Source organism: Pongo abelii, chromosome 14 (genome assembly GCF_028885655.2).
Source record: "Pongo abelii isolate AG06213 chromosome 14, NHGRI_mPonAbe1-v2.0_pri, whole genome shotgun sequence".
In the NCBI taxonomy this organism is placed as follows: Eukaryota; Metazoa; Chordata; class Mammalia; order Primates; family Hominidae; genus Pongo; species Pongo abelii.
In genome coordinates this window covers 46,890,145-46,916,421 of record NC_071999.2, presented here as the reverse complement: position 1 = coordinate 46,916,421, position 26,277 = coordinate 46,890,145, and the positions used below count along the sequence as shown (strand labels likewise).

General features: G+C 35.3%; 1 protein-coding gene across 1 annotated transcript in view; it reads left to right on the top strand.

Moving 5' to 3' along the window:
• VWA8 (von Willebrand factor A domain containing 8) overlaps positions 1-26,277 on the top strand; it is a 398,456-nt gene that overhangs the window by 42,825 nt on the left and 329,354 nt on the right. Inside the window, exons 3-5 of the mRNA XM_024230913.3 lie at positions 7,281-7,411; positions 11,802-11,912; positions 24,892-25,059. Coding sequence (XP_024086681.3) covers positions 7,281-7,411; positions 11,802-11,912; positions 24,892-25,059 — 410 coding nt within the window. The remainder of the gene's footprint in view (positions 1-7,280; positions 7,412-11,801; positions 11,913-24,891; positions 25,060-26,277) is intronic.

The following is a 26,277-nucleotide window of genomic DNA, read 5'->3' as shown; positions in this document are numbered from 1 at the left end:
GCTCAGGCAGGGGACTGGGGTAAGGCACAGTGTCGGTTTCTTCTCTGGGAGTAGCACAGAATGTGTACTCTGGGGAGCTCCCTCAGCTGGGCTCAGAGCCTGTGAGGACTGCAGAAATCTCTGGTAGCAAAGACTGCAGGTATCCATAGTAGTGATGGGAGCTGGTAGTGTCCTTCTGCTTACCTTTTTCCTGCAGAGAGAAATACCTCCTGGGTACAAGCTGATCCCCAAATAGGGGCTGAGATCGTCCTTGGCAGAGGCAGTTTCCTTTCCTTCTCTATGTGGCCATCCTGGGTTTCTGTGCTCTACAGGATTTCTCCTACTCCTTTGCAGTTCTCCAGGGCTCTCCTTTATTTATTTTGGTGGAAATGTAGTTTTTTTATTTGTTTGGCTTGGTTTTTTTACGGGAGAGGAGTGCTAGGAACTTCTAGTCAGCCATCTTACTGATACCACTTAGCAATGATCCCATGTGCTATGTAGAATTATGCTGTTTAAAACGTCTCTAAATATTTGGAGATTTTCCAAAGATCTTTCTGTTACTAATTTCTAATTTAATTTAGTTTTGGTCAGAGAACACACTTTATATGGCTTGAATCTTTGTGAAACGTATCTAATGTTTTAAAAAATGACTATGTATATGTGTATCATTTAAGAAAATAATAGTATGTACTGTATATACTATTTTGTATATACAGAATATTTTCTTACCTTTTTTTATTTACAGACCATACTTTTGTATGTACAGACCATTTTCATAAAGCAACATATTGTGGACATTTTCTTATGTAAAATCTTTTCTAAAGCATGACTTTAAAAAAATAACTTTTTTGCAGAACTGATATATTTTTGTGGTTCAGAAATCAAAACAATATAAAAAGATAGACATTGAGAAATTATATATTCACCCCTATTCTCATTCATGTTAATTCTCACAGTATTAGTTTCAGGGGAATCTGTCTTGCATTTTTCTATACAAACACAAGCAAATATACATGTATACTCTTATTTTTGTACCCTTATACAAAAAGTGAACAACATAACACTTAGTCATTGAATATGGATATATATAATTATTTAATACATATCGATGAATTTTTCCAGTTTTAAGAAAAGCTGAATATCTTCTCTGTGCTGAGTACTGTGCTGGCCAATGCTATAGATTTAGTTTTGATAACAGCTATATTGGATCACAGAAACATCAGCCCACTTTATAAATGATTGGCTTTATATAAGCTACATAAGCTGATGTTTTATATATGTATTATTTCTTTTGATGTCTTCAAAGAACCTTATTTTATTCATCTTTGTATTCTTGGTTCTGAGCATATAGTAGGTCCTTAATAAATATAGCTGTGTGAATAAATTAATTTTTTAGTTCAGTTAGTTCGTGTTGTAAATAATGAGGACTTTGGTGCTAAATATTTTCACCCTTCATGTCCGTTATATCTAACTACAGAATGTTACATGGTAAATAGGGGAAAGTTTAGCAGATGAGCACGTAGTTGCAGTGAGGAGGTTAGTCATGCTTCTTTTGAAATCTTGCGTTGTGATGTGGTAGAAAAATCAAATTCAGGGGAGTGTTATAGTCCTAGATGTAGATTCTTTCTGAGCTATTTTGTGGGGTGATGAAATGAAATGGTAACGAAATGTCAAGTGAAAGTACTCTAACCAGTGAGGATGTAGTAAGTACTGGGTTCCTTTCTCCCTTATTCTTCAGATTTGCCTCTAGGCCCAGCAGGTAATTTGAGTGTAAACTCAGGAGCCTATTCATATCCACCAAGTCCACACTATACAGCCTGGTGTCCAGGGTACACAGCAGAGATAGGAGTTTGCAGGTGAGGATGAGACTTGAATAATTCTCCCGTACCTAGTTCTCATTGGCTGAGGGACTGGGCACGGTGCTTTACCTATAATCCTCACAAACCATACTCAATAAGTATTATTATCTTTATTTTGAAAATAAGGAAACTACAAATCTGCATGTTCTGCACATGTATCTCAGAACTTAAAGTATAATAAAAATAAATTTAAAAAAGAAAATAAGGAAACAGACCTGAAAGAGTCAAAATGCTTGTCTAAGGACATGGATGAAAGACAGGATGAAAAATCGCAATAGGTCTGTCTGGCTTCAAAGGCTTTTTTTTCCCCTCCATTATATGATGCTGCTTTTTGGGATACTAAGAAAACATCAACAGTTTTGAAGGATTTATTATAATAGAATCTGACCTATGCTTAATTTTCTAGAATTTTAATTTTTTATATATATGAAAATTTGAGTTCATGAAGGGAGAAAATTATAATTTAGGTAACTATGATAAAATTACTTTAAAGCCTTTGAATATGGCCGGGCAAAAAGTAGTACATATTTTTTGAAAACAAATACTGGTTAGGAATTGAATCAGGGGTTTAGGCCAATATGAACTACAGGTTTTTATCTTTACATAGAAAAGGAATCTTAGAATATAGGATCAAGCTCTTTGGGATTATTTTGACATCAGTTTATTATTATGTGGACTCCTGGAAGGTAGCATCTTGTGCCTGAAAACATTGAAGTTGGGGATTTCTCTCGTGTACTGTGCTATGTTTATATTAGGTTATGCATGGCAGTTTGGCACTTTGTTTTGCAGATGTTCGTAATGTACAGTCTTAAATCTTGTTTCTATTTCTGGCATGCTTTTAAGTATGACTCATGTTTTCTTGAGGCCATTCTAAAAATACAACTAGTTTCAAGCATTAATGTAAAATATACCACAGATACCACATAGCACTGCATGATGCTTTCTTTCAGTAGTTTAATGCAATTTCCTGACAAATTAAATATAGACATGCTTTTTGGTAAAATACACTATACTAAAACATGAATAAGTGAAAGTTGGATTTTCTTTGAGAAGTAGATCCTCTGGTAACATAATATTCATTACAAAATAACTTTGAAATTTTAATAAAAGGAATAAAACATATCATTGATACCACCAAAAAGAAGTAGAACTAATGGCTGGAACAGCAAGTCTGCTAAATTTGATGTAGCCCTGAGAGGTCCATACTTGTAGGGAAAGTCTTGCACCTGAAGCTGGATACCTGTTGAAAAGCTTTTGGAGGGGCTGTATAACATAATGACCGAAATACAAGTTTTGGACTTAAACAACTTAGGTATGAATCTTGGTTTATGGACTTACCAGCTATAGACAAATGATACTATATTTCCAATTTTGATTTTCTTATTGTAAAATGGGAGTAATGAGTATTTAACAAACACAGCATTTACTATTATTAGACACTGTTCTAAGTGCTTAATATAATCCTCATAACAACTTATAAGTAACTACAATTATATCTATTATACAGATGAGGAAACTGAACAGAGAGGTTAAATAACTTGATTAAGGTTACATAGCTAGTAAATAGTAGAGTTGGAATTTGAACCCAGCCAATCTGTCTTGAATCTGTGTCCTTATACAATAGGTATGCTGCTTTCTGGAATTGTTATGAGATCCTATATGAAAAATCATTTGTATGTTTACCTGGTACCTGATAGGAATGCAATAAATTATGACCATTATTAGTATTGTTATTGGGGGAGAATAAAAGCAGGGAAAATATATGTTCTTTGTGAAGGTATGCCATAGACTACAAGGCCAGCCATGGGATTCAGAAGTAGCTTATATGTATTAAGAAACTTATGTTAAATTGGAATGTGATGATGAGAGCCTTAGATATCCTGACATCTCCTACAGGCTTACTCTAAAGGTAGAACTTATTCTCTACTGATTTCCTCCCTAAAAGTTTTATCTTTCAGAAGGTAAAGGAAATAGAGAGAAACTCTTTCTCTGAGCTTAATTGTGACAAACTCATTAGTGGTGTGCAGGCAACAGAGGCCTTGAGAAAAAATAATGACTACACAGTATTTCTCAACTATGGTGCCATTGACATACTGGGCAGGATGAGACCGTCTTGGTCATTGCATTTACCATCACAAAATATCAGTGGTGTACCAAATTATTTCTCATTTCCCAAAGCTTTACAACAACCCAAAGTACTCCCAGACATTTTCCAAATGCCTCCTGGCAGGCCTAGAATGGTAGCAGTATGGTCACCATTTGAGAACCACCGTTGAGTGGTAAGAGTAAAGGAAGGACTGAGACTAGTCAGATGTGCCTTAAGGCAGTGTTTCTCAGTACATGTGCATCATGCTGAAGTGGAAGACACTCCCATGAGCATAAACAGGATTATGCATAATTCCCAGGGCTCTAGCTTTAAATAACTCCATGCTTTTCTCTTCTACTTAAGAAAGTACACTGGTGTACAAATGGCTCTGTTATGGCTATAACCTCAATTCTGCTCCAGTTTGCTTCAAAAAATGAAAAGTTATTCCTAAACATCAGCACTTTATTATACAGACAATTTATGAGGGGCAGGCCTCACATTTGATTAGGAACTGCTACCTTAGATTTTAAAAAAATCTTGAAAATGAATATGGTTCCAAGGTCAAAACATTCAAAACGAACTGGAAGTATAGAACTAAATTGAGACTCCATAATTATAAATAGTTACCAATAGTTATAAATAATAAAAGGTGGGAGGAAGTTAAAGAAACCAACTTGGCTTTAACTTCTAGAACTTTACAAATTTTGGATTTTAAATTATCAAGTCCAGATAATGGAAGGTCAGGCACATTGCCAAAGTTGAATACAAAGTGACACAAAACTGTGAGAGTACTATAGAGCATGCCTGTGGCCAAATTAAGCTGAGATTTATGAAAATGTAAAGAAAAAACCCAAAGTGTTTAAGTTTTTAATTATATGTTTGATATCGGAGTAGGAAGAGGTAATAGATTTGCAGCATAGGGAACATTGTGTAGTTTTACTAATAAAGAAGTTAAGGCGTCTTAACTCTTATTTTGTTTCATCCTTAAACAGCAAGGAGGCTGACTTGTCTTGAAGCAAGAAAGAGTAGACAGTATATTATAAAGATTGATTTAAGCTTCAAGTAGAAAAGAAAATAGGTAAAAGGGCATGTGATAGTTATAAATAAGATTAACTCTCTAGACTCAGGCCAGTTGCATGCTAGCATCATGAAACTACCTAATAGATTGCTAAAAAGTATAGGTCTTAGAGCAGTATTTTTCAATCTATTTTTCTTTATTACTCTCCTGTGGATATTTTCTCCCTGTAATTATTCCTTCCCAACCCCAAGAAATTTGAATACCATAGATATGTTATATATCTGCTTATGTACTGTGTCCTTTTAGAGATGGAGTCTCACTTTGTCTCCCAGGCTGGAGTGCAGTGGCGTGATCTTAGCTCACTGTAACCTCCGCCTCCCTGGTTCAAGTGATTCTTCAGCCTCAGCCTCCTGAGTAGCTGGGACTACAGGCTTCGCCATGTTGGCTGGGCTGGTCTTCAACTCCTGACCTCAGGTGATCCACCTGCCTTGGCCTCCCAAAGTGCTGGGATTACAGGCGTGAGCCACTATGCCTGGCCGAGGACCACAAACTATTGTAACATCTAAACATTTTTTTCAAGTCCCCCTTCCAGGAACCAACTTTTATCCCGCTAGGGATGCATGTCTTAGGGATTTTATCCTGCTAGGGATGCATGTCTTAGAGGATTTGTAAAAACAAGAGAGAAACCAAACAGTTCTACCTGAGTAATGAGTCTCAGACATATGGGCATTTGTTTTGGGGAGATTATAATATGCTTTAGTGTGACTCCAGTGACATGATAAACCAAACAATTTGCCCAAAACCTTGTCCTTGATCTTCCTACCAGAATAATGAAAATCAGAAAATTATCTTTTCCAGTGATTAAATATTTGCTTTCTTTGGGGCAGGGGAGTACAGGAGAGACTACCCTAACAATATTGTGCTGTCAGAGGAGGAGAAGCACTAGAAGCACTAGATATTTAGTCCTAGGCTTTCTTAGTTGGATCTTTGAACTAATCCGTGACCTCAGTGGGGTGATTAAACAAAGTTTAGCATGTATGGAATATTTACTACATACAAGAGACGTTATGTAATATAGATATCTGTGTCTGTCTGTATAAAATACAACATAATAAAACAAACACTGTAACCCACATCTAATGTAAGAACTAGAATATTACCAATATCCTTGAAGCTATACATAAGAATCTCTTTGATTCCATGGCCACTCCTTACCCCCAGGTATCCAGTTATCATCAACTTACCATTCCCCTGCTGTTTTGCTTTTTCAAGTACTGTTTTATCACATGTGTATCTATTTCTAAAGAATTCATTTGCTAGTTTACTGAGATTTATTAAAATGGTATTATACATGATTTATTCTTATTTTTTTTCACTCAATATTATACCTTTAAGGGTTAAGCATATCATTGGAAGTGGGGGTCTTTTATTCTGTTTTTGTTGCTGTATAATATTTCATTCTGTGTATTTATTCATTGTCCTGTCTCCAGTTTTATTTTGGACAATTCTGCTCTGAGTATTATACGTGTCTCCTGATGTACAAGGTTATGAGTTTTTCTTTTATACCCAGGAATGGACTCGCTGGGTGATTTGCATATGAGCAAAAACAAACTAATTGTATTAATTTAAACATTTTAGAAAATGCTGAGTTAGAAGATGAGCACATTGATGGGGTGATTTAATAGTAGACCTGGAAGGGCATTGCATGGGGTGGTCTTCTGTTCACAAAAGAATTTGGTATAGAAGAATAGACTTAAATAGTTAATTCTAAAGAAGTAGTTTTAAGTCTACATTAATTTTCTAACCATGATCTTACAACCTATTACCAACTTAAGCTGTAGTATACTTTTCTCAGATTTTTTAAGACTATGATAATCATTAACTACCTGGGATGATTTGATCATATCTCTCTTTTAGAACAAAAAGATTGGACTATAAAATTGTGATTAATCAAATCAGTTCCTCAAATCATCCTTGAAAATCACTTTTATTTCTTTAGGAACAGTTATAGGTTATTATTCAAATGTTATGGAAAGCTTTCAAGTAAGGAATATGTAATTCTTTGTGATATTATAAACTTAATCTTGTTTTAGCATCGACAATAATGGTTTTATTGTAAAACTATGTGAAAATTCACCAGATGTCTACATGTTTGTCCAGATAAACATATGCATATGTTTATATATATTTATATACATATGTTTATAAATACATACACAGATAAACACATATTTTTTATACATTTTATATATATATAAATATGTCCACATTACTTGGAGATTTATATTATAAGTAATACTTAAATTTGCACTTCATTTTCTCTTTTTTTTTTTTATAGTTTCAGACTCTCTGGCTCAATCTGTAGTTCAGCATCTAAGATGGATAATGCAGAAGGATCTTTTGGGGCAAGATGTTTTTCTAATAGGACCTCCTGGGCCTCTTCGACGCTCTATTGCTATGCAGTACTTGGTGAGCAGTTAATTCTTGTCAATTTCTAAGGGTCTTAACTTTGTAAGCTATGAAATAAAATAAGATTAAGAATTTATAAAAAATATCAGAATTAGTCATTATTTGAAACAAATGCTGACATCAAAGGGTGATTTGTTTACAAAATGTTTGGCATAAGTTATTTGGGAGTCAAATGTATAGCTTCAGCAAATTTTCATAGCTTTAGCAAATTTTTTGCTGTAACTAGAAAGTCCCCCCCTTCCAGTAGAAAGAGAGATAAATTCAGGCAATGAGTAGCAGATAGAATCAGCAAGTCTGAAATTACAAAGCAAAACTTGGTATTATACTGCTCAGTGAACATTCCCTTATCTCAGGCTCACATTTTAAAAAGCCAAACAATTCCCTTGACTTTTGGAAGTTATGCAGTCTTTAAAGGAAGCCTAAGGTCTGTAGAGTATCTCTTCTGTGTTATATATCTCCTTGTTTTTTCTTTAAATAGATGAGAAAACAAGTTCACAGACGTTAAATAACTCACTCAAGCTTTATCCAGCTGGTAAATAATAGAGCTAGAGTTGAAATCCCATGTTTCCCCTTTCTGACATGTTGTCCTCTTAAACATTTGCAGTTCTTTGAGAACTGTTGTTAAGTGAACTGAAGCTCAAATCTCAACCCAAATAAGAAAATTTACAAGTCTTGGCCAGGCACAGTGGCTCACACCTGTAATCCCAGCACTTTGGGAGGCTGAGGTAGGTGGATCACCTGAGGTCAGGAGTTCCAGACCAGCCTGGCCAACATGGTGAAACCTCGGCTCTACTAAAAATAAAAAAATTAGCAGGGTATGGTGCTGGGCGCCTGTAGTCCCAGCTACTCGGGAGGCTGGGGCAGGAGAATTGCTTGAAGTTGAGAGGTGGAAGTTGCAGTGAGCCAAGATCGTGCCACTGCACTCCAGCCTGGGCGACAAAGTGAGACTCTGTCTCAAAAACAAACAAACAAACAAACAAAAAAAACAAAACAAAAAAAACCCAAGAAAATGTACAAATGTTTTCCACTATTTTGTCAGTATTAGTAGGCATTACCCTAATGATTAATGAAAGAATGCCACCAGATGAAGCTGTGTTCTGAAGACATTTTTTAGGATGAAGAGAAAAACCTTATTTGAAGTTTCTTTGTATTATTTGCTATGAAATGATTGATTTCAATGCTACTGAAATCTACCTTGCACACTCTTTTATTTCAGTGGTGAATCTTCTTTGGTACTTCAAAAATCATGTGGGGCAGAAATAATAAATACATGAATAAATCAGAGCCTAACTCGCACCAGCTCATTTATCTTTTATTTATTTCTAGAACTAGTTTGTGAGGTAAAACGTGCCACTGTAGAGCCATCCTCACTTTATTAATATGTAAGGTAAAAGTGTCTTATCTAAGAATGCGGAGTCAGCTACTGAGAATTACAGAGCTAGAGCCATTTTTTTTTTTTTTTTTTTTTTTTGTGATGGAGTCCCACTTTGTCGCCCAGGCTGGAATGCAGTGGCTTGATCTTCGCTCACTGCAGCCTTTGCCTCCTGGGTTCAAGTGCTTCTCCTGCCTCAGCTTCTCATTAGCTGGGACTACTGATGCATGCCACCACACCGGGCTAATTTTTCATGTTTTTAGTAGAAATGGGTTTCACCATATTGGGCAGGCTGGTCCAACTCCTGACCTTGTGATCCGTCTGCCTCGGCCTCCCAGAGTGCTGGGATTACAGCCACTGTGCCTGGCCAAGCCTTTTTAATTTTAAGATTAAAATTTTAAGGTAGCACTTGCTACCTTGCTTATTTCAAAGACCACAATATCTCACTGAGATTTTGTTTTTGGCAAGGCTTTGAAGCTTGCTGAGAATGTGAAATGAGAGGGGCTAAGAGATTATGAGAAGCCTTGTTGGTTCAAAAATGCAACATAGGTTTGTAAGTGTGAAACCTGTATCTTTAAAAAAGAAACCAACAACACCCTCAACTTTAAATTGTGGAATGGAGCTGAGGCAACCATAGGCTGTGGATACACATAAGGAAACTTAATACTAGCTTAAGCCTCCTTGCACACTTTGCAGTGAGTACTGTTGCCCCTAAGAATAACAGCCTATGTGTAGTGATAGCCAGAGTGGATGAGATCTTTAAAGGCAGAAAATCTGGGGCAAGCATGGTAAACCATGAGAAAATAAATAGGAATAATTTCATACTTGTGTTTATTTTATACTTAACTCATATAAAAGGACTTTTGTAGTTTGTTCAAAAAAATCATACCACTGCTGCCTCCTCCATCTGCTGCTCCTGGGGCTGTTTTGTGAATGTACTCATGCCTCTTTCGTGAATCAGCACCTGAGGAGACTTTGGTGCTTGTCACAGCCAATGAAGAGCAAAGGAAGCTGAGCATAATGATCCTGTAGCAGTTCAGGATGTAACTCTGTGCAATTTAACAATAAGAGGCATATATAACTTTGTCAACCAATGGAAGCTTATTATAAACGACAGGGTTTTTCACTGAGGGAGATCACATCCAGCCAGTCAATGAAGCAGACATGAAGATACTAGTGATGTGTTCCAGAAGCAAGAAGTAAATACCTGCCAACAGGGGAAATTGCTACTTTACTCCAAAATTGTGCTCTGTCAGCCAATTCATTTGTTTTTAGGGAAATATCCTTTGGTATCACCACATCTTTGCCACTAGTCTGTATTTTCTCTATTTAAAAATTTTTCCTCCTTTTAGGCTGGGTGCAATGGCTCATGCCTATGATCCCAACACTTTGGGAGGCCGAGGTGGGCAGATCACTTGAGGTCAGGAGTTTGAGATCAGTCTGGCCGACATGGTGAAATCCCGTCTGTACTAAAAAATACAAAAATTAGCCAGGCATGGTGGCACATGCCTGTAGTCCCAGCCACTCTGGAGGCTGAGGCACAAGAATTGCTTGAACCTGGGAAGCAGAGGTTGCAGTGAGCTGAGATTGCACCACTGTACAACAGCCTGGGTGACAGAGTGAGACTATCTCAAAAAAAAAAAAAAAAAAAAAAAAAAAAAATTTTTTTTTTCCTCCTTTACGTACATAAAGTTATGTAACATGGGGACAAGCACATTAAAGGAGACCTAAATTACAGCAATAATATGTTTTTATCAGTAGCGTATGGAGAAAAAATCCCCTTGTATGGCAGTATCCCTTTTTGCCGTTAATGGCATGTTCATTCCCATTTTTCATTACACTTAAGTAACTCAGTTTGTTCCTCATGTTTAGTAAAAACTTATTGTGTGCCTTATTTGATTGGAGAATGTCATTGTTTTTACTTCAATGTTGTAAAACCAAAGATAATGTTAAAAACTTTTTGTACATGATTATAGGGCAAAAGACTTTTAAGGATGGATAAATTATCTTGAAACAGATGAATTCTGCATAGTTTCCCCTTCAAATCTCATGATTTTTTTGATTATTTTTTTCTCCTCCTTCTACTCCTTCTCCTCCTTCCTTTTCCTCCTCCTTTTTCATCACCTCCTTCCTCTCCTTTTTTAAATCTCCTTTTACTTCTCCTACAGCTGTGCGTGTGTATTTATCTTCTGTTTACCTGATTATTGTTTTGTTTTGTTTTGTTTTGTTTTGTTTTTTCCCTTGAGATGGAGTCTTGCTTTGTTGCCCAGGCTGGAGTGCAATGGTGAGATCTCGGCTTACTGCAACCTCAACCTCCACCTCCTGGGTTCAAGTGATTCTCCTGCCTCAGCCTCCCGAGTAGCAGGGACTATAGGCATGCACCACCATACCCGGCTAATTTTTGTATTTTTAGTAGAGACAGGGTTTTACCACATTGGCCAGGCTGGTCTCGAACTTCTGACCTCAAGTGATCCGCCCACTTCGGCCTCCCAAAGTGCTGGGATTACAGGTGTGAGCCACAGCGCCCAGCTCATTATTGGGATTTTTACCTTGTTTTCACATTTGGTAAAGTACCTAACATACTGTATACACTTGGCAAACATTGATCCATGGAATAAATTAATCTAAATCACCCCTTTATAAAAGATGAACATTACTTACAGAAATGGCTATAGTTTGTGGGCAAACCAAATAATAATACTGTCAAATTATTGCTCATTATATTTGGAAATAATTCTACAGGAAAAATTAAGGTTTGTAAAATTGGATTTTGATTATTATTGCTTAAGTAGTAGGATTGAGTGCCATAGAAGAAGAGCTCTGAGGAGATATATAGATATTTTGATTAAAGTTCAATTTATTTCTTTTTTCTCAAACTTAGATTCAACAAGTTTCAATCCAGAATTAGGTTTAACAATGCACTTCTCATGGGCAATGGCATTGTCAGATAACTAGTTCCAAATCATATGCTGGAAATTTGATTTTACTTTTGGAATAATTTCATTCTCTTCTCTACAGGAGCTGACCAAACGGGAGGTCGAATACATTGCCCTGTCAAGGGACACCACTGAAACTGATCTCAAACAGCGACGAGAGATCCGTGCAGGCACAGCCTTTTACATCGATCAGGCAAGTTCTATCACACTCTAGCCCATGACTGTGTACTCCAGGTCTATACAAGATTGATTTTTAAAGTAGAAAGAGAGTAGCTTATATAACAGTAAAAGATAGTTCTATTGTGCTCTCTCTAGACAGATTTAATTTAGATTTTTAGTTTCACTGTTCTTGGAAATGTCTTCTTGGTTTTGTACTAAATGAGAAATCCTAGATGAAATTAATGGTTCTAAAACATTAAAGATCAATATGCTGATGTCATAATTTTAAATTGTTTCCTACTACTTACCTATAGAAATTTAATTTATTAAAAAATGAATTAAGGAGATTTGATATAGGAAATTCTCTAGCATGTTTATTAAAGTATTTTCAATCTATAGGTCACTTGGGTAAAGGGGTATTAAAGGTAGTGAGAGTATACACTTCCAGAAACTATAGCTTTTTCTCTGGTGGGAGAGTATCTTAGGTACAGATTACCAACTAACATAATGTTTTATGAACATTATAATGAAACTTGTTTTACACTTCTTCAAATACATTGTTTTAAATATTGTTCTTAGGAGTATTTAATAGAAAAAGGATAGAGCCTGTAAATAAGCAATTCATAGAGAAAATATTTCAATTGTTCAATAATTTCATGAAAAGATGCTTGACTTTTTTATTTACAAAAATAAAAATTAAAAGACTGTCAGCTGCTATTTTTCTTTTACCTCTCAGATTGGCAAAGATTAAAGAATTTGCTAATATCCAGTATTAATGAGGAAGAAGAGATGAGGAAACAGCATTGCTGTTGATGACAGCAGAAATTAATGCAATTTAAAAAGAAAGTTTGGCAATATTTATCAAGAGAAAAGAAATTACACATGCATTTGGACCCAACAGTTATGTTTCTAGAAATTTTACTCAAGTGTGTTCACATAAAACATGAAAAGTTATATGTACAAGGATGTTTAATGTAACATTGTTTGAAATTGTATAAAACTGTGAATGAACAGAGTGATGTATACTTAAAGAGACTAATGAAATAATGGTAAGTAGAATACTCTTTAGTTATTAAAAAGAATGAGATGAATGTGTACGTACTGATAGGAAAGATGTGTAGGATAAATTAAGTGAAAAAAATAAATTTATAAGACAATATGTGTACTGTGATCCCATTTGTGGTAAAAAGAAGACAAGAAATGCATATATGTTTGTTTATACATTGAAAACTTCCAGAAGGATGCACAAGGAGCAGTTAACAGAGTGTACATAAAGTATGTTACAGAAGTGTGAGTTGGAGTCTGGAGTAGGATAAGGAAGAGACTTTCGTAGTTCTTTACATTTGAAGCTTTAGCATGGGCACACTGTTACGTTATAATTAAAAGACTGTAATTGTAAAAAATCACTGAGTGGAAAGTTTTTGAGGAATAGGATATTCACATGGCCTCATGTGTTACTTATTAATTACAAAAGAAAAAAATGCACTTAAAATGGAGAGATTTGGCAGACACTACCTTAAATGATGGCTTTCAAAAAAATTTAGCATCATCTAGTGGGAATGTCTGAGAAGTTCAGATTTCCCATAATTAAAAAGTAATCCTTCACAGACAAAGCACATAAACAAATTTTAAAGGAGCCCAATTTGTTTTCTATACTCAGAGAAGATAAGAGTGAGGGATGGGATTTGAGCTGGAGTAGTGAGGAGCTGGGTAAAGGGATTAGAAGCTGAAACAACGCCTAAGTAGAGGTGAGGAGTCAGGAATATATTTAAATAATGGTGAAAGAACTGGCTTTGTTTGGTAGAGTATGGATTTAAAAATATATTTTTAAAATGAATTTTATAACTTGCAAATAGTAAGGAAGAGAAAATGGATTTTTAAATGTGTTTATTATTTTAAGGAGAGCTTAACACTTTAGCTTTTTAGAAATTGAGTTGTTTTAGGAAACTAAATTTATCGATTATCTAAAGATTTATTTGTTGGACCATTATAGTAAATTATTTAGATGAAACTTTCTGAAGTTATACAGTCCTTTGGCCCTTCTAAAAAGAATATCTTTAGATGATATATATTTTAGTTTATAAAGTTTATAAAATATTTTAAGTGTCTTATCATGGCAGCGTTTTATACTCTTATGTTTTGTTGGTGAATCCTACTCATTCTGATAAGCATCAGTTATTTACTGTGCTCTAATCCCACTGATACTTTCAGAGCCCGTGATTGAGGTGCAAGAATGTTAATCCTTTCTTTAAATTGCTTCAGATGACTTTTTGAGGTCTTATCCGATTTTCATATTTTTATTTTATCTTATTTCCTTGCAGTTAGTATTCCTTACTGTGCTGTTCATAATCAGATCCTATCAGTTCCTTGCTGCTTAAAGCCATGCAGTAATGTCCCATTACACCCACTGTAAGATCCAAACCCTGTAATATGGCCTACATCACTCTATAGGATCGAATATTTGTCTACCACCTTTCTTTTTACCCCTTGCCTTACAGCCTGCAGCTGCAGTTGCCTTCCTTTGTACTTGGTGTTTCCTCTGCTTGGTGTGAGTTTCTCTTTGTACTTTATATTCTTGCCTCCTTGTAATTCAGGTTATAAATTTCTTAGCTAAAGTAGCCACTGGCCATGCTTACCCCCTTTCCAAATATACCATGCTGCACCAGGCTGTCATTGTACATGATATAATCTCCAGAGCACTTAGCACTCTCTGAACTTACCTATTTCCCTGCTCCCATGTTTGTTGTCTCTCCTCCCCCACTAGAATATAACTATCTATCTTGCTCATCTCAGGCACCTAAAAACTGTCTGGAACATAAGTGACACATATATTGATGGTAGATTTCTTCTTTGGGTAATCAACCTTATTACAATTTTAACTAAATTAAGAATAAGTAGGCTCTGGCCTTAATTTATTCATGAAAACACCAGGTGGGTTTTCTATGGGTATTTGCCTTTTTGACATCTATTTTGAGTCATCACAATGGATAATTTCCATTTGAATTCTAGATAGATGAATTTTCCAGTTGACTACCAGCTAGACATATATTTGTTACACTGAAAGGCCTTTATATTTATTTTATTTAAAAATTCCTTTTTATTTATTCAGTGTTCTTAACCATTGAATTTGATGTTTGGGCTGAAGGGACGGGCAGTATTTTTATTCACTGTTAGGTGATCCCTGTAACTTGATGGCCCAATATAGGTGAAAAAGTACCTGTGGCTCTCTGGTGGGTATTGGGAGAAAGTTTGGGATTTTCGGTATCATTCCCTTTGTACGCACCTATGACTGATATCCAGGTTATTACGAATTGACATATCAGCTGGAAACTCCCAAATCCTGAGTTGTTGGTCATGGCCATTAAGCTCTTCACTAATTCTCACCTAAGACTAAGGATGATTGATGATAAAGCAGGAGGTTAAACTCAACTGCTACCTTTGAAGGCGAGAATTAGGTTAATAATAATATGTAATAGGGAATTTATATTGTTTTCAAAGTAAAGTTTATTTTTTCTGATTATGCAAGTCATAAATGCTCATTTGATAGATATAAATGCATATATATATTTGTATTTATTAACAAATATGTATTGAATGATTGATATGTGCAAGGCACTATCCAGATGCAATGAACAAATAAACCAAAAATCTCTGTTGTTATAGAGCTTATGTTTTAGTTGGGGAAACCAAACAGTAAAGAAGGATAGCATAATAGAGTAAATACTAAAAAGCATAGAAAAGAACTGAAAAATTACTTGCTGTATTCCTCTTCAAGACCAGCAGTATGAATATTTTCTGTATTTCTTTCTATGTGCATATCTTTATAATGTATATTATAATTTTTACAAAAATGGTATACCATGTATATAAAGTTTATAGTGTTTTTTAAAAATCTGGCATTTTATCAGGAGCATCTCCTTTTGACATTAGATGTTACTCAAAGATATGATTTTTAGTATCCGTACAATATTTCATCAGATAGGTATGCTGTTATTTATTTAACATTCCTATTTTTTCTACCTTTTTATATTATTGGTCATTCAGATTCTTTCTCACTTTTCACTAGTACAAATAACCACATCATTATTTAAAAATACATCCTAATTTGCACTTGGACAGTCGGGGAAGATCTCTCTGTTTACTGTGGCCTCTGTGTTAGAACTCAAGTGTTTGCTCCTTGTTATGTTGCTATCGTACTCAGAACAACTCCTTTCTATTTGCATATATATATGTATGTGTATATATATATGTATGTGTATATATATATATATATATTTTTTTTTGAGATGGAGTCTTGTTCTGTCACCCAGGCTGGAGTGCAGTGGCATGATCTCGGCTCACTGCAACCTCTGCCTCCTGGATACAAGTAATTCTCGTGCCTCAGCCTCCCGAGTAGCTGGGACTACAGGTGCACACCACCACGTTTGGGTAATTTTTGTATTTTTTCATGGAGATGTGGTTTTGCCATGTTGGCCAGGCTGGTTTCGAACTGACCTCAGGTGATCCGCCTACCTCGGCCTCCCAACGTGCTGGGATAACAGGCGTGAGCCACTGCGACCGGCCTAGTTGTATAGTGTTAACTGTTTGACAGATGCATGTAATTTGTTTTGAAAAAAAAAGAGAGAGATGAAAAGGAAACTTTTATTGGGAGACCTACATTGTGCTAGGTGCTTCGTATTATTGCATTTAATTCTCAGAACATCCTTAGGAGGAAGATGACTTTTCCATCTTACAGATTAAGTAACAGGGGCTTAGAAGGTGATGGTTGTACAACTGATAAATAGCAGAGGTAAAATTTGATCCAAGTTCTGTCCAATTACAAAGCTCAGGTTCTTTTACCGTATTATGCTACTTCTCTAAAAAAGTGATGATGAGCTGAGTGCAGTGGCTCATGCCTGTAATTCCAACCCTTGAGGAGGCCAGGTGGGTGGATCACTTGAGGCCAGGAGTTCAAGGTTACAGTGAGCTATGATTGAGTCATTGCAATCCAGCCTGGGTAACAAAGTGAGACTCTGCTTGTAAAAAAAAAAAAAAAAAGTGATGATCATGATGACAGTGACGATGATTGTATTCATAACAGTAACAGCAACTAATTGTTTTTTAAGGTTTACTGTGTGCCCAAAGTTATCTGATTTAATCTGCAACACAGTCTATGAGATGAGCACCAAAATGAGCCTAGTTTTAGAGAGAAATGGAGGCTCAGTGAGTAATCTAAGTAACCTGTAATAAGTAAATGGTAGGGCAACCAAAAATCAATCCGATTCTATTCTGATATGTTAAAATGAAGAACTTGAAATGTAACTTAAAAAATTTTTCTTTAGCTTCCTCAGTACTTTTACACCGTAGCTACTTTGAGTAAATTTGAAGCTTTATGGACTCTATTTTTATTAAATAATGACTACATTAATAATAGTTTATATTTTAGTAGGTTCAATTACTTTAAATTTTTTTTTTGCAGTACTGCTTTGACTCTTAAACTGGTATACTGTATAATACCCCTTGAGGATATTCTTATTTTGTAAATGAGGACAAAGACATCCAGATTAATTGTTTGCCTAAGGTCTTCTATCAAATCAGAAGCAAATCTAGAACAGTGACTTAGATACTTTTTGATTTTAGGTCACACACCTACTTTTATCTTGAAATCTTTCATGTCCATGTGTTGAGTGGTTAAAGCTGTGATAGGAGATGGCTGGGCCAGAAGGATCCTGCTGCATTTTTTTCTGAATTCTATTTGAGAAAATTAGGTCTCTGGAAGTTCTGTAGCTTGAAGGACAAGAAGAGCTCCTTATAGATGGTCTAATTTCTACTTTGAGGAATGATTACAACTAGTCATTCCACATTAAAAACATACGTATATTGCTCCTTTTTAAAAAAGATTTCAAAAAAATTATACTACAATTATTTTATGTTACAACCTGTATAGAAAAATCTTCCAACTATCTAGCCTAAATCTCTCGTGCTGATAAACTTGTTCTATTCTGTTTTCATAACAAGTGTAGGCATAGATAACTATCATCCTTCCTACAAAAATTCTTCCTAACCTTACATAACAGCATCTTTTAACTGAGTGGTTGCAAGTTTATTCCATAAATGCTAATAGCCTGCTGTGAGCCAGTTTTGTACCAGTATGCCATAAAAGACAGGGTTCTCACCCTTCATAGAGCTGAGAGTCCACTGGGGAGATGAAACGTAGGTATGAAAGAACAAGAATACTTCGAGATTGTACCCCCACACTTACATGCTATGCAGATAAGGCAAAGTAGGTATTGATGTAAGGAGGTTAAGATGCTTGGGGCCTCTATTGGGCAGAAAACTTGTAACATTTACTTTTTTCTCTCCAGTTGAGTCTGAGATATATGGTATGGCACAGTATGTTGTTGCTATATTACTTAATGGACTTGCCATTTGTTCTATTCAGTTGCTTATTTTTTAAATTTATTCTTTACAAATGTAGTCATATCTATAAAGTTTGATAGTACTTTTTGATAGTACTGATTAAGTATTTTAATGATTTTATAGGCTATTTTAAGGAAGAACCAGGAAGCAAGGTGATACTGAAATAGTAACTAACTAGTATTAGTTCTGAAAATTGAGCATTTCAGATTTTGTTACCAAAGAGCATCTTCTCAAGATTTTCTCCTTTTGGCTAGTATTCTTATTTATATTTTTAAAGTTTAATTTTCATATGTTCTGGGTCTACAACTGTGTAACCAAAGGGCAAATAGGGAGAAAATTTTAAAATCTTGGGCGATTCATTTTTGTCTTTTAATTTGTTTTCTAAAAATTATACCACCCTTACACATTTGCAATCCCCTTATAATATTTTTGCCTCTGGATTCAGTTGCACTATAAAACATCCATTCTTGTTGCCATTTAGATAGTGTGTAAAATTAATAAATAATTTATATTGAATTAATCAGAAAAAAGATTGGGAAGATTTTTCATTTATTAGTTTTTCTTTTTAGTTGACAATAGTCCATTTTCACTGGATATAGAGTGATACTTTAATACATGTATTCAGTCCATATATTGCTGGATCAGATGATAGCTCCTCTTTTAACTTTTGAAGAACCTCCAAATTGTTTTTTATAATGGCTATACTAATTTACATTTCCATCAACAGTGTGTAATACTTCTCTTTTCTCCGCATCCTCATCAACATCTGTTACTTTTTCTCTTTTTCACAATAGCCATTCTAACTGGGGTGAGAGAGGTCTCATTGTGGTTTTCATTGCATTTCTCTGGTGATTAGTGATTCTGGGCATTTCCTTACTGGCCATCTGTACGTTTTCTTTTGAGAAATGTCTGTTCAGATCCTTTACCCATTTTTAAATCTTACCTTTTTTTTTTTTGCAATTGAGTTGAGTTCCTTGTATATTCTCAATATTTGTCCTCTTATTCTCTTTCCTTATTCGCTTAGTCCTGGAAAGGGAGTTATAGCTTTTAGAGTAAACAACATATTGTGGACCTTTTCACAGGTAAAGATGGAGCTATATCATTATTTTTAATATCTGTGTAGAAGTCCATCATACTGAATTACCACAATTTTTTGCCAATCCTCCACAGATTGGCATTTGGGGTTTTTTGGTTCATTTGTAATTATAAAACAGTGTTTTGATGACTGGATAATACACATCATTGTACACTAATCTTATCATTTCCTTTAGATAAATTTATTGAAGTAGAATTTCTGGGTTAATAACATAGCCATTTACATTTTTATATATCTTTCTAAATTACTCTCCATAAGCTTATCATTTTGCACTCCGACCAACCATGAATGAGAGTTCTGGTTTCATCTTAACCTTACTGACACTGGATATTATCATTCTTTTTTAATCCTTGCCAATTTGAAAGTCTAAAAATATCATGTTTTACCTTTAGCTCTCTAATAACCAGTGAAGTTGAATATATATTTTTATGGTGCTAATTTGCATTTTATAGGGGTATTGTTAATTTTCTTAATAATCTATAAAAATTCAATTTATACTAAAGATATTTATGTGGTCTTTATTGTATATGTTACAAACATCTTCCAAGTTTTCAGTCTTTTAGTTTGAGATATTTTTTGCTGTATAGACAAATTTGAATGTAGTCATATCCATTAATCTTTTTCTTAATGGTATCTGCCTTTGAGTTATTGGAAAGATTTTCCCCAATTCAAGATTATTTTCAAAAAGTCACTTATATGATTATCCAGTAATTACATGATTTTACTTTTATCATTAAATTTTTAAATTCATTTGGATTTCTTTTCCGAATTCCTAATTTCTACTAATTTGAAGTGTACTTTTCTTATATTTTAAAATGTTTAATCATTTTTATTAACTAGTTTCCTTATATAGGAAAGGTAATACATGTAATAATAGCAAAAAAAATTTTTTTTCCAACAGTGCAAGAGGGTTATATCAAATCTCTCTAACCTCTTTTATTTACAAGAGTTTCTTGTTCATACATTACATTTCTAGAGAGACTAGCATACCTTCTTAAATTCTGTTTTATTGATTTGCCTATCTAGTCATGGTTCTTTCTATTCCTAAATTAAACTCACTCCTAATTGCTCTTCTTTTACAGAATTTTCCTGGCAATTGGTCTAATGGATTATTAAGGGAAAATTAGAGACATTTAGAAGCCACTGTCAGAAACTGGATCTTTGCCTAATTGGTTTTTCTTACATTAAGATTTTTTAGGAGAAAGAAAGAGCTTTGGTAAATGTTTTTGTAAGAAAAACTAAAAAAAAAAAAAAGAAAATTTGCAAGTAAAACAGATGAAAAGAGAGACTTAAACTGAAGTTTGTTATATCTTGAAAACAATTTAGCAAACAGGACTATCACAGTTCTTAATTAAGTCACATGAGGATAATAGCACAATTAGTGGGTTACGTTGATTTAAAAGACTAATGAGCCTTTTCTGTTAACTACCTCTCTTTTCAGATATTTTTAGGCAGGTGGTTAGTTTCATTGCTGAGTTGATGATGATTTGAAAAACAATGTTGATTTGGGGAAATGTGATTGTAGTTATCTCTAGAAGACTTTGAGGTAGATTGCATTGCTATATGACCATGTCTGCTCTATGTTGAACTGAGTATTTTGTGTGTGTAGAGATGTTTTGTGTGTGTTTGGTTTCGTTTCTCTGCATAGATAACACAGCAAATTCCTATGCCTAGTAAAACCAGACTCTCTGAGATTACTAATAACCTCTAGATGTGATTATTTACTGACTTTTTTTAGTTCTTCATCTACTCGTTTTCTCTCAATTTAAGGGCAGGCTAAAATTTTAGCCATGCAATTTTCAAATTATATAACCTCTCTTCCAGTAAATTGGGTAAAATATTGTGTACCTCAGAGGACTGTCATAGGGTTAAATTAAATAGTATACTTGGAAGCGCCTGATATGTATCAGTTATAAACTTGTAGGCCCTACCATGTTCCCACTCAGTAAATAGACCAAACTATCTCCAACATCTAGTAGCAACTCTTTTAGTTTTATTTCAATAATTATACATTCTCTTTTCTGTATTCCTCTACTAGCTCCTCTTCATCATTTAAACACGCTCACGTTTTTGAATCATTAAAAAAAAAAAGACTGCTGTCTCCCCCACTATCCCCAACCAAGTCCCTGCAGCAGCCATCTCCTTTTTCCTCCTCATGGCCAATTATTTTGCAAAATGTTGCTCAATTTAGCTTTGTCTGATGTTTCCTTATGATTTGATTGAAATGATGCGTTTTTAGCAAGAATAATATAAAAGTGATGTTGTGCCCATCTCAGGGTATCATATTAGAAGTCTGGTATGTGAGATTGATATAGCTCATTACTGGTCACATTGACTCTGATCACTTGGTTAATTAAGGTGGTATCTGCTAGGTTTCTCCAGTGTTGTATTATTTTTCACTTTGTCATTTTAAAATATTTTGTGAGGAGATATTTGAGTATATACAAATATCCTGTTTCTCATCATATACTTACCCACTAATTTTACCATCCATTTTGGATTCTTGACTGCAGCAGTTACTACTGTGGTGTTTGTGAAATTGATGATTTTCTATTTCTATCATTCGTTAGTAGTAGATATTCTTAAATTGAGGTCTCTGCTCTATACATATACCTGTATGCATTTGACTGTGGAGAAAAGTTGCAGCATTGACCAGATTTTCAAGAGATCATTAAATGGTATTATCTTTTTTCCATCTATCCCTACTTTTTCAACTTTGTGGTCACAGTACTGCCATTAGAGTAGATGGAAAGAAAACCTTGCGTATTTGGCTTCTGTTTTTGATCTCTCTGCATAGCTTATTCTGAATTCCTTTGAAGAGATTCAATGCATAGCACACCACAGTACACTTGAGGTGAATGAAAGTGGAGCTGCAGTGTTTGTTGTTGTCCTGTGTTGTCAAGAGTTTGCTTTTTGTGGCCCATAGATGGTGAACCATTACATTTTGATCTGTATATTTCTAGTTTTATCTCAAAGAATGTGGGTTTTCATCCCTATGGAGTTTTTAAAAAGTCAAATGCAATATTTAGTCTGTCGTATAAGAAAGATTGCTGAAAGTTTTAGATTTTTAAAAATAATATTACCCTAGATTATGATAACAATTAATTTCTTTTTTGTTCTGAGCTATGCTTTCTTGAAGTAAATATATTTTTGTGAACAAAAGCTTAATTGAAACCTTAACTGAAATGTGAATTTTTATAAGAAGTAGTTTGTATTCTTGCTCTGTCGCCCAGGCTGGAGTGTAGGGGCGCGATCTTGGCTCATTGCAACCTCTGCCTCCCGGGTTCAAGTCATTCTCCTGCCTCAGCCTCCCATGTAGCTAGGATTACAGGCACGTGCCACCACACTCGGCTAATTTTTGTATTTTTAGTAGAGACGGGGTTTCACAGTATTGGCCAGGCTGGTCTTGAACTTCTGACCTTGTGATCCACCCTCCTCGGCCTCCCAAAATGCTGAGATTACAGGCGTGAGCCACTGAGCCCGGCCAATATTTTGACTTTTAATATCCGAGAAACTATTTCTATGGCTTTGTCCTTTATACAGCTAGCAAAAATGAGATTCTTTTTTTGTTGTTGTTCTTTAGAAACTACTAAGTCACATCTACCCGTGTTTTTTTTTTTTTTTTTAAATAAAGCTTCTAGAACAAGATGGCTACTCTGGCAGAAGAGAATTAAAGTATTGCAGTAATGATATATTTGGGGATTATTCTGAATTGATCTTAAAATGGATGATTCTCTTGAGTCTAATACGGCTTTCATAAAGTTTATCGTTTTACAACATTATGTAGACACTTGAAATAAACTAAGCTCTACTATACAGTGCAAAATTCAACAGTTTATTTAAAGAGGATAGTATGCAAGCTTGATTAAGCAATGCCTCTTTTCTACACTTGGAAAATCAGTACATTGCTACTCCAGAAATTTATTTGGATATTAAGTCTTAAAAAAATAGAGAGATGTTTTCCCCTCATCAAACATTTAGATCTTTTTTTTTGGACAATTACTATAGGGAAAATTAAATTTTAAGTGAGGGGTCAGTATAAGTAAAGACAGATTTTTCTGGTAAAGCAGTATGGTATGTATATACGTAGAAGGAGATAACCAGTTTATTGTCACAGAAATACCACATGTGAGGCAACTAATATCAGGAGATGGTGTTGGAGAGGTAGGTAGATGCCGCATTGTGATAGGCTGATATGCCAAATTAAGGAGCTGGACTACTGGGAGGCGATCTGAGAGGTAAGGAGAGCCTGAACTAGGGAAGGGGTAGAAAGGGATGAGTTCAAGAAACATCAAGGGCTCTGGCATGGGTCAATGGTGCTCACACCCCAGATAGAAGATAAAGAAGAGAAGCAGGTTTGGAGAAAATAGGATATTTTCAGTGTTGTACAAGGGACCTGAGGTGCTCATGGGGTCTGAGGGACCCCATATGAGGTACTAATGAGACTACATGGTTCTGAAACTTGGGGGAGTTTCAGAACCCCAAGATTCTGGGGGGTCATTAGCATAAAGGTGGTAGTTGGAACTATGTGATTGAATAAGATTTTCAGGGAGGTCCTAGTAGGGTAAGAAGAGCTGTGTGTTAAGGATGTAATTCTGGGCATCATCCACATTTAATGGACAGGCAGAGAAGACAAAACAATTTTCCTAGGACAATGCAGTGCCATGGAGACTAATGAAGGCGAGTTTTAAGGGAGGGAATAACAGTATAAATTTAGCACCATTAATCCTCTGTCTGTGGTTGAATGTGCAGAAGAAACATGACAGGTTTTCCTTTTTTAGCAGAATATGAAGGATTTTGACGAAAAGTAGTTTTCTATGTTATTAAGGACCTATAGTTAAACGAAAATATTTTTTTCATATCTCTAGTAATTTTTTGTATTACAGTTTACTTTATTTCCTACTTTTCTCCATTACTAATTTTCTTAAAATTTATTGGAACACTTGTAGTACTGGTTAAGTCAGTCTGCTGTTGGCCAATGTAAAATCTGATTCTTTTTCTGTTTCTAAGTGTGTAATGTTGTCAGCATCATCACACTAAACCTCAATTTATTTTGATGATGACTTATGTTTACAAATGTTACAGTCTCCAGGCCTTCTCAGCTAGCTTTTTTGATCCTCACAAGAAGCTTGTGGGATAAGTAGGGCAGATAACTATCTTCATTTTTCTTTTCCAGTTGTGGAATCTGTGCCCTTGTTTAATTATGTTCCTTGTTCATAGATAGCTGTTAGTTTTTTATTTCATTGGTTATATAATCTAAAATGTCAAGGCTGAAAGGAACTTCAGAGATCCTCTTTTTCAATCTCTTTATTTTACAAACGAATAAACAGGCCCAAAGAGGTAATCACTTTCCTAAGATCATATAGGCAGAAAAAGCAAAACAAGATCTGGAACTCAGCTTTATTGATTTCTGGTCCCTATAACAAGAACTGCAATTTAAATTTGCATTAAAAGTAATGTTAGGCCAAGCTCTGCAACTTCAGTATTCTCATTTTGCTTTTATGTTTTTTGGAAATAGTGTGCAGTTCGTGCAGCCACAGAAGGCAGAACTCTGATTTTGGAAGGTTTGGAAAAGGCAGAGAGGAATGTTTTGCCTGTTTTGAACAACTTGCTGGAAAACAGAGAGATGCAGCTTGAAGATGGACGCTTCCTGATGTCTGCTGAGCGTTACGACAAACTTCTCCAAGTAAGAAAAGAAATCCTGTTGCTTTGTCTTTGCTGTCAAGCTATGGGCAGTGCCATTTTATTGTATATGACATGGCCCTATTGGAATCAGGACAGATGTTCAGATGGCCCTTATCTTGGGTAAATTGCTAGAGTCATGAATTTACAGTTTTACAATGCTCTTCTGTTTTAGACCTTGTCAAAAGACCTCCCAGATTTTTACTGTCTTTTTTTTTTTTTTTGGTCAGTCTAATAACTATTCTCTTTTCCATGTTTTTTTCCTATTTTTTCTTCTTCTCTTTCTTCCTCTTTTCCCATCTTCTTTTTTCCCCCTTCTTTCTTTCTCTTAACAACTATTTAATAAAAGGCTAATGACTTCTAGATAGTGCTAGTCACCAGGGATACAAAGCTGAAGAAAGTCCAGTTTTTAGCTTCAGGAAGCTCAAGGTCCAGTAGGTATTGACAGAAATGAATAAAATATTTAAAGGATATCCTGTTCTGATGACCCAAGCCACCAGCATCACATGCCAAGGTTGCTATAGGAACCTCCTAACTGCACTCCCTGCTTCCATCCTTCCTTCCTGACACTGGTCTCAACACAGCAGTCAGTGATCGCCTTAACAATGCGTCCATTTGGGGGCATTCCTATGCTCTAACCCTGATAGCTTCTTGTTCCACTCAGAGTAAAATTCAAAGTTTTTACAATGCAATACAGTGCCCTTTGCTGTCTGCTTCCCTCTTCTAGAATATAAGTTTCACAAGGGCAGGGATTTTTGTAACTGGTATTGTCTCAAGTTCCTAGATCAATGGCTGGCACATGGTAGGTGCCTAAAAACTATTTGTTGAATGAATGAATAAGTACCATAGAATGATTAAATGCTGTGATAAACATGCATATAAAGAGGGCAACAACTAGGGAATGTGGGGACTCATCAAAGGCTTGGGAGGTGGGTTCATGTAATGTCACAAATGACAAGAAGACATTTAGCCCGTGTTCATCCAGCTCAAGCTGTACTACGCTGGATCTCTCTGTGGCTAACCCAGCCTTCTGTGACTGAATGCTCTGCCTGTACATTCTAGGACCTAGAGTCTCTCTCATACCTGTTCTGTAGAGATACATATGTGCTAATCTTACTACCCCAGGTTGGTTGCAAATTGATCAGGAGCAAGATCTGTGTCTCATACTTCTTGATCTTGCTCCCAGGGTGCTAATATGAGCCCAGAACACACTAGGCCCTAA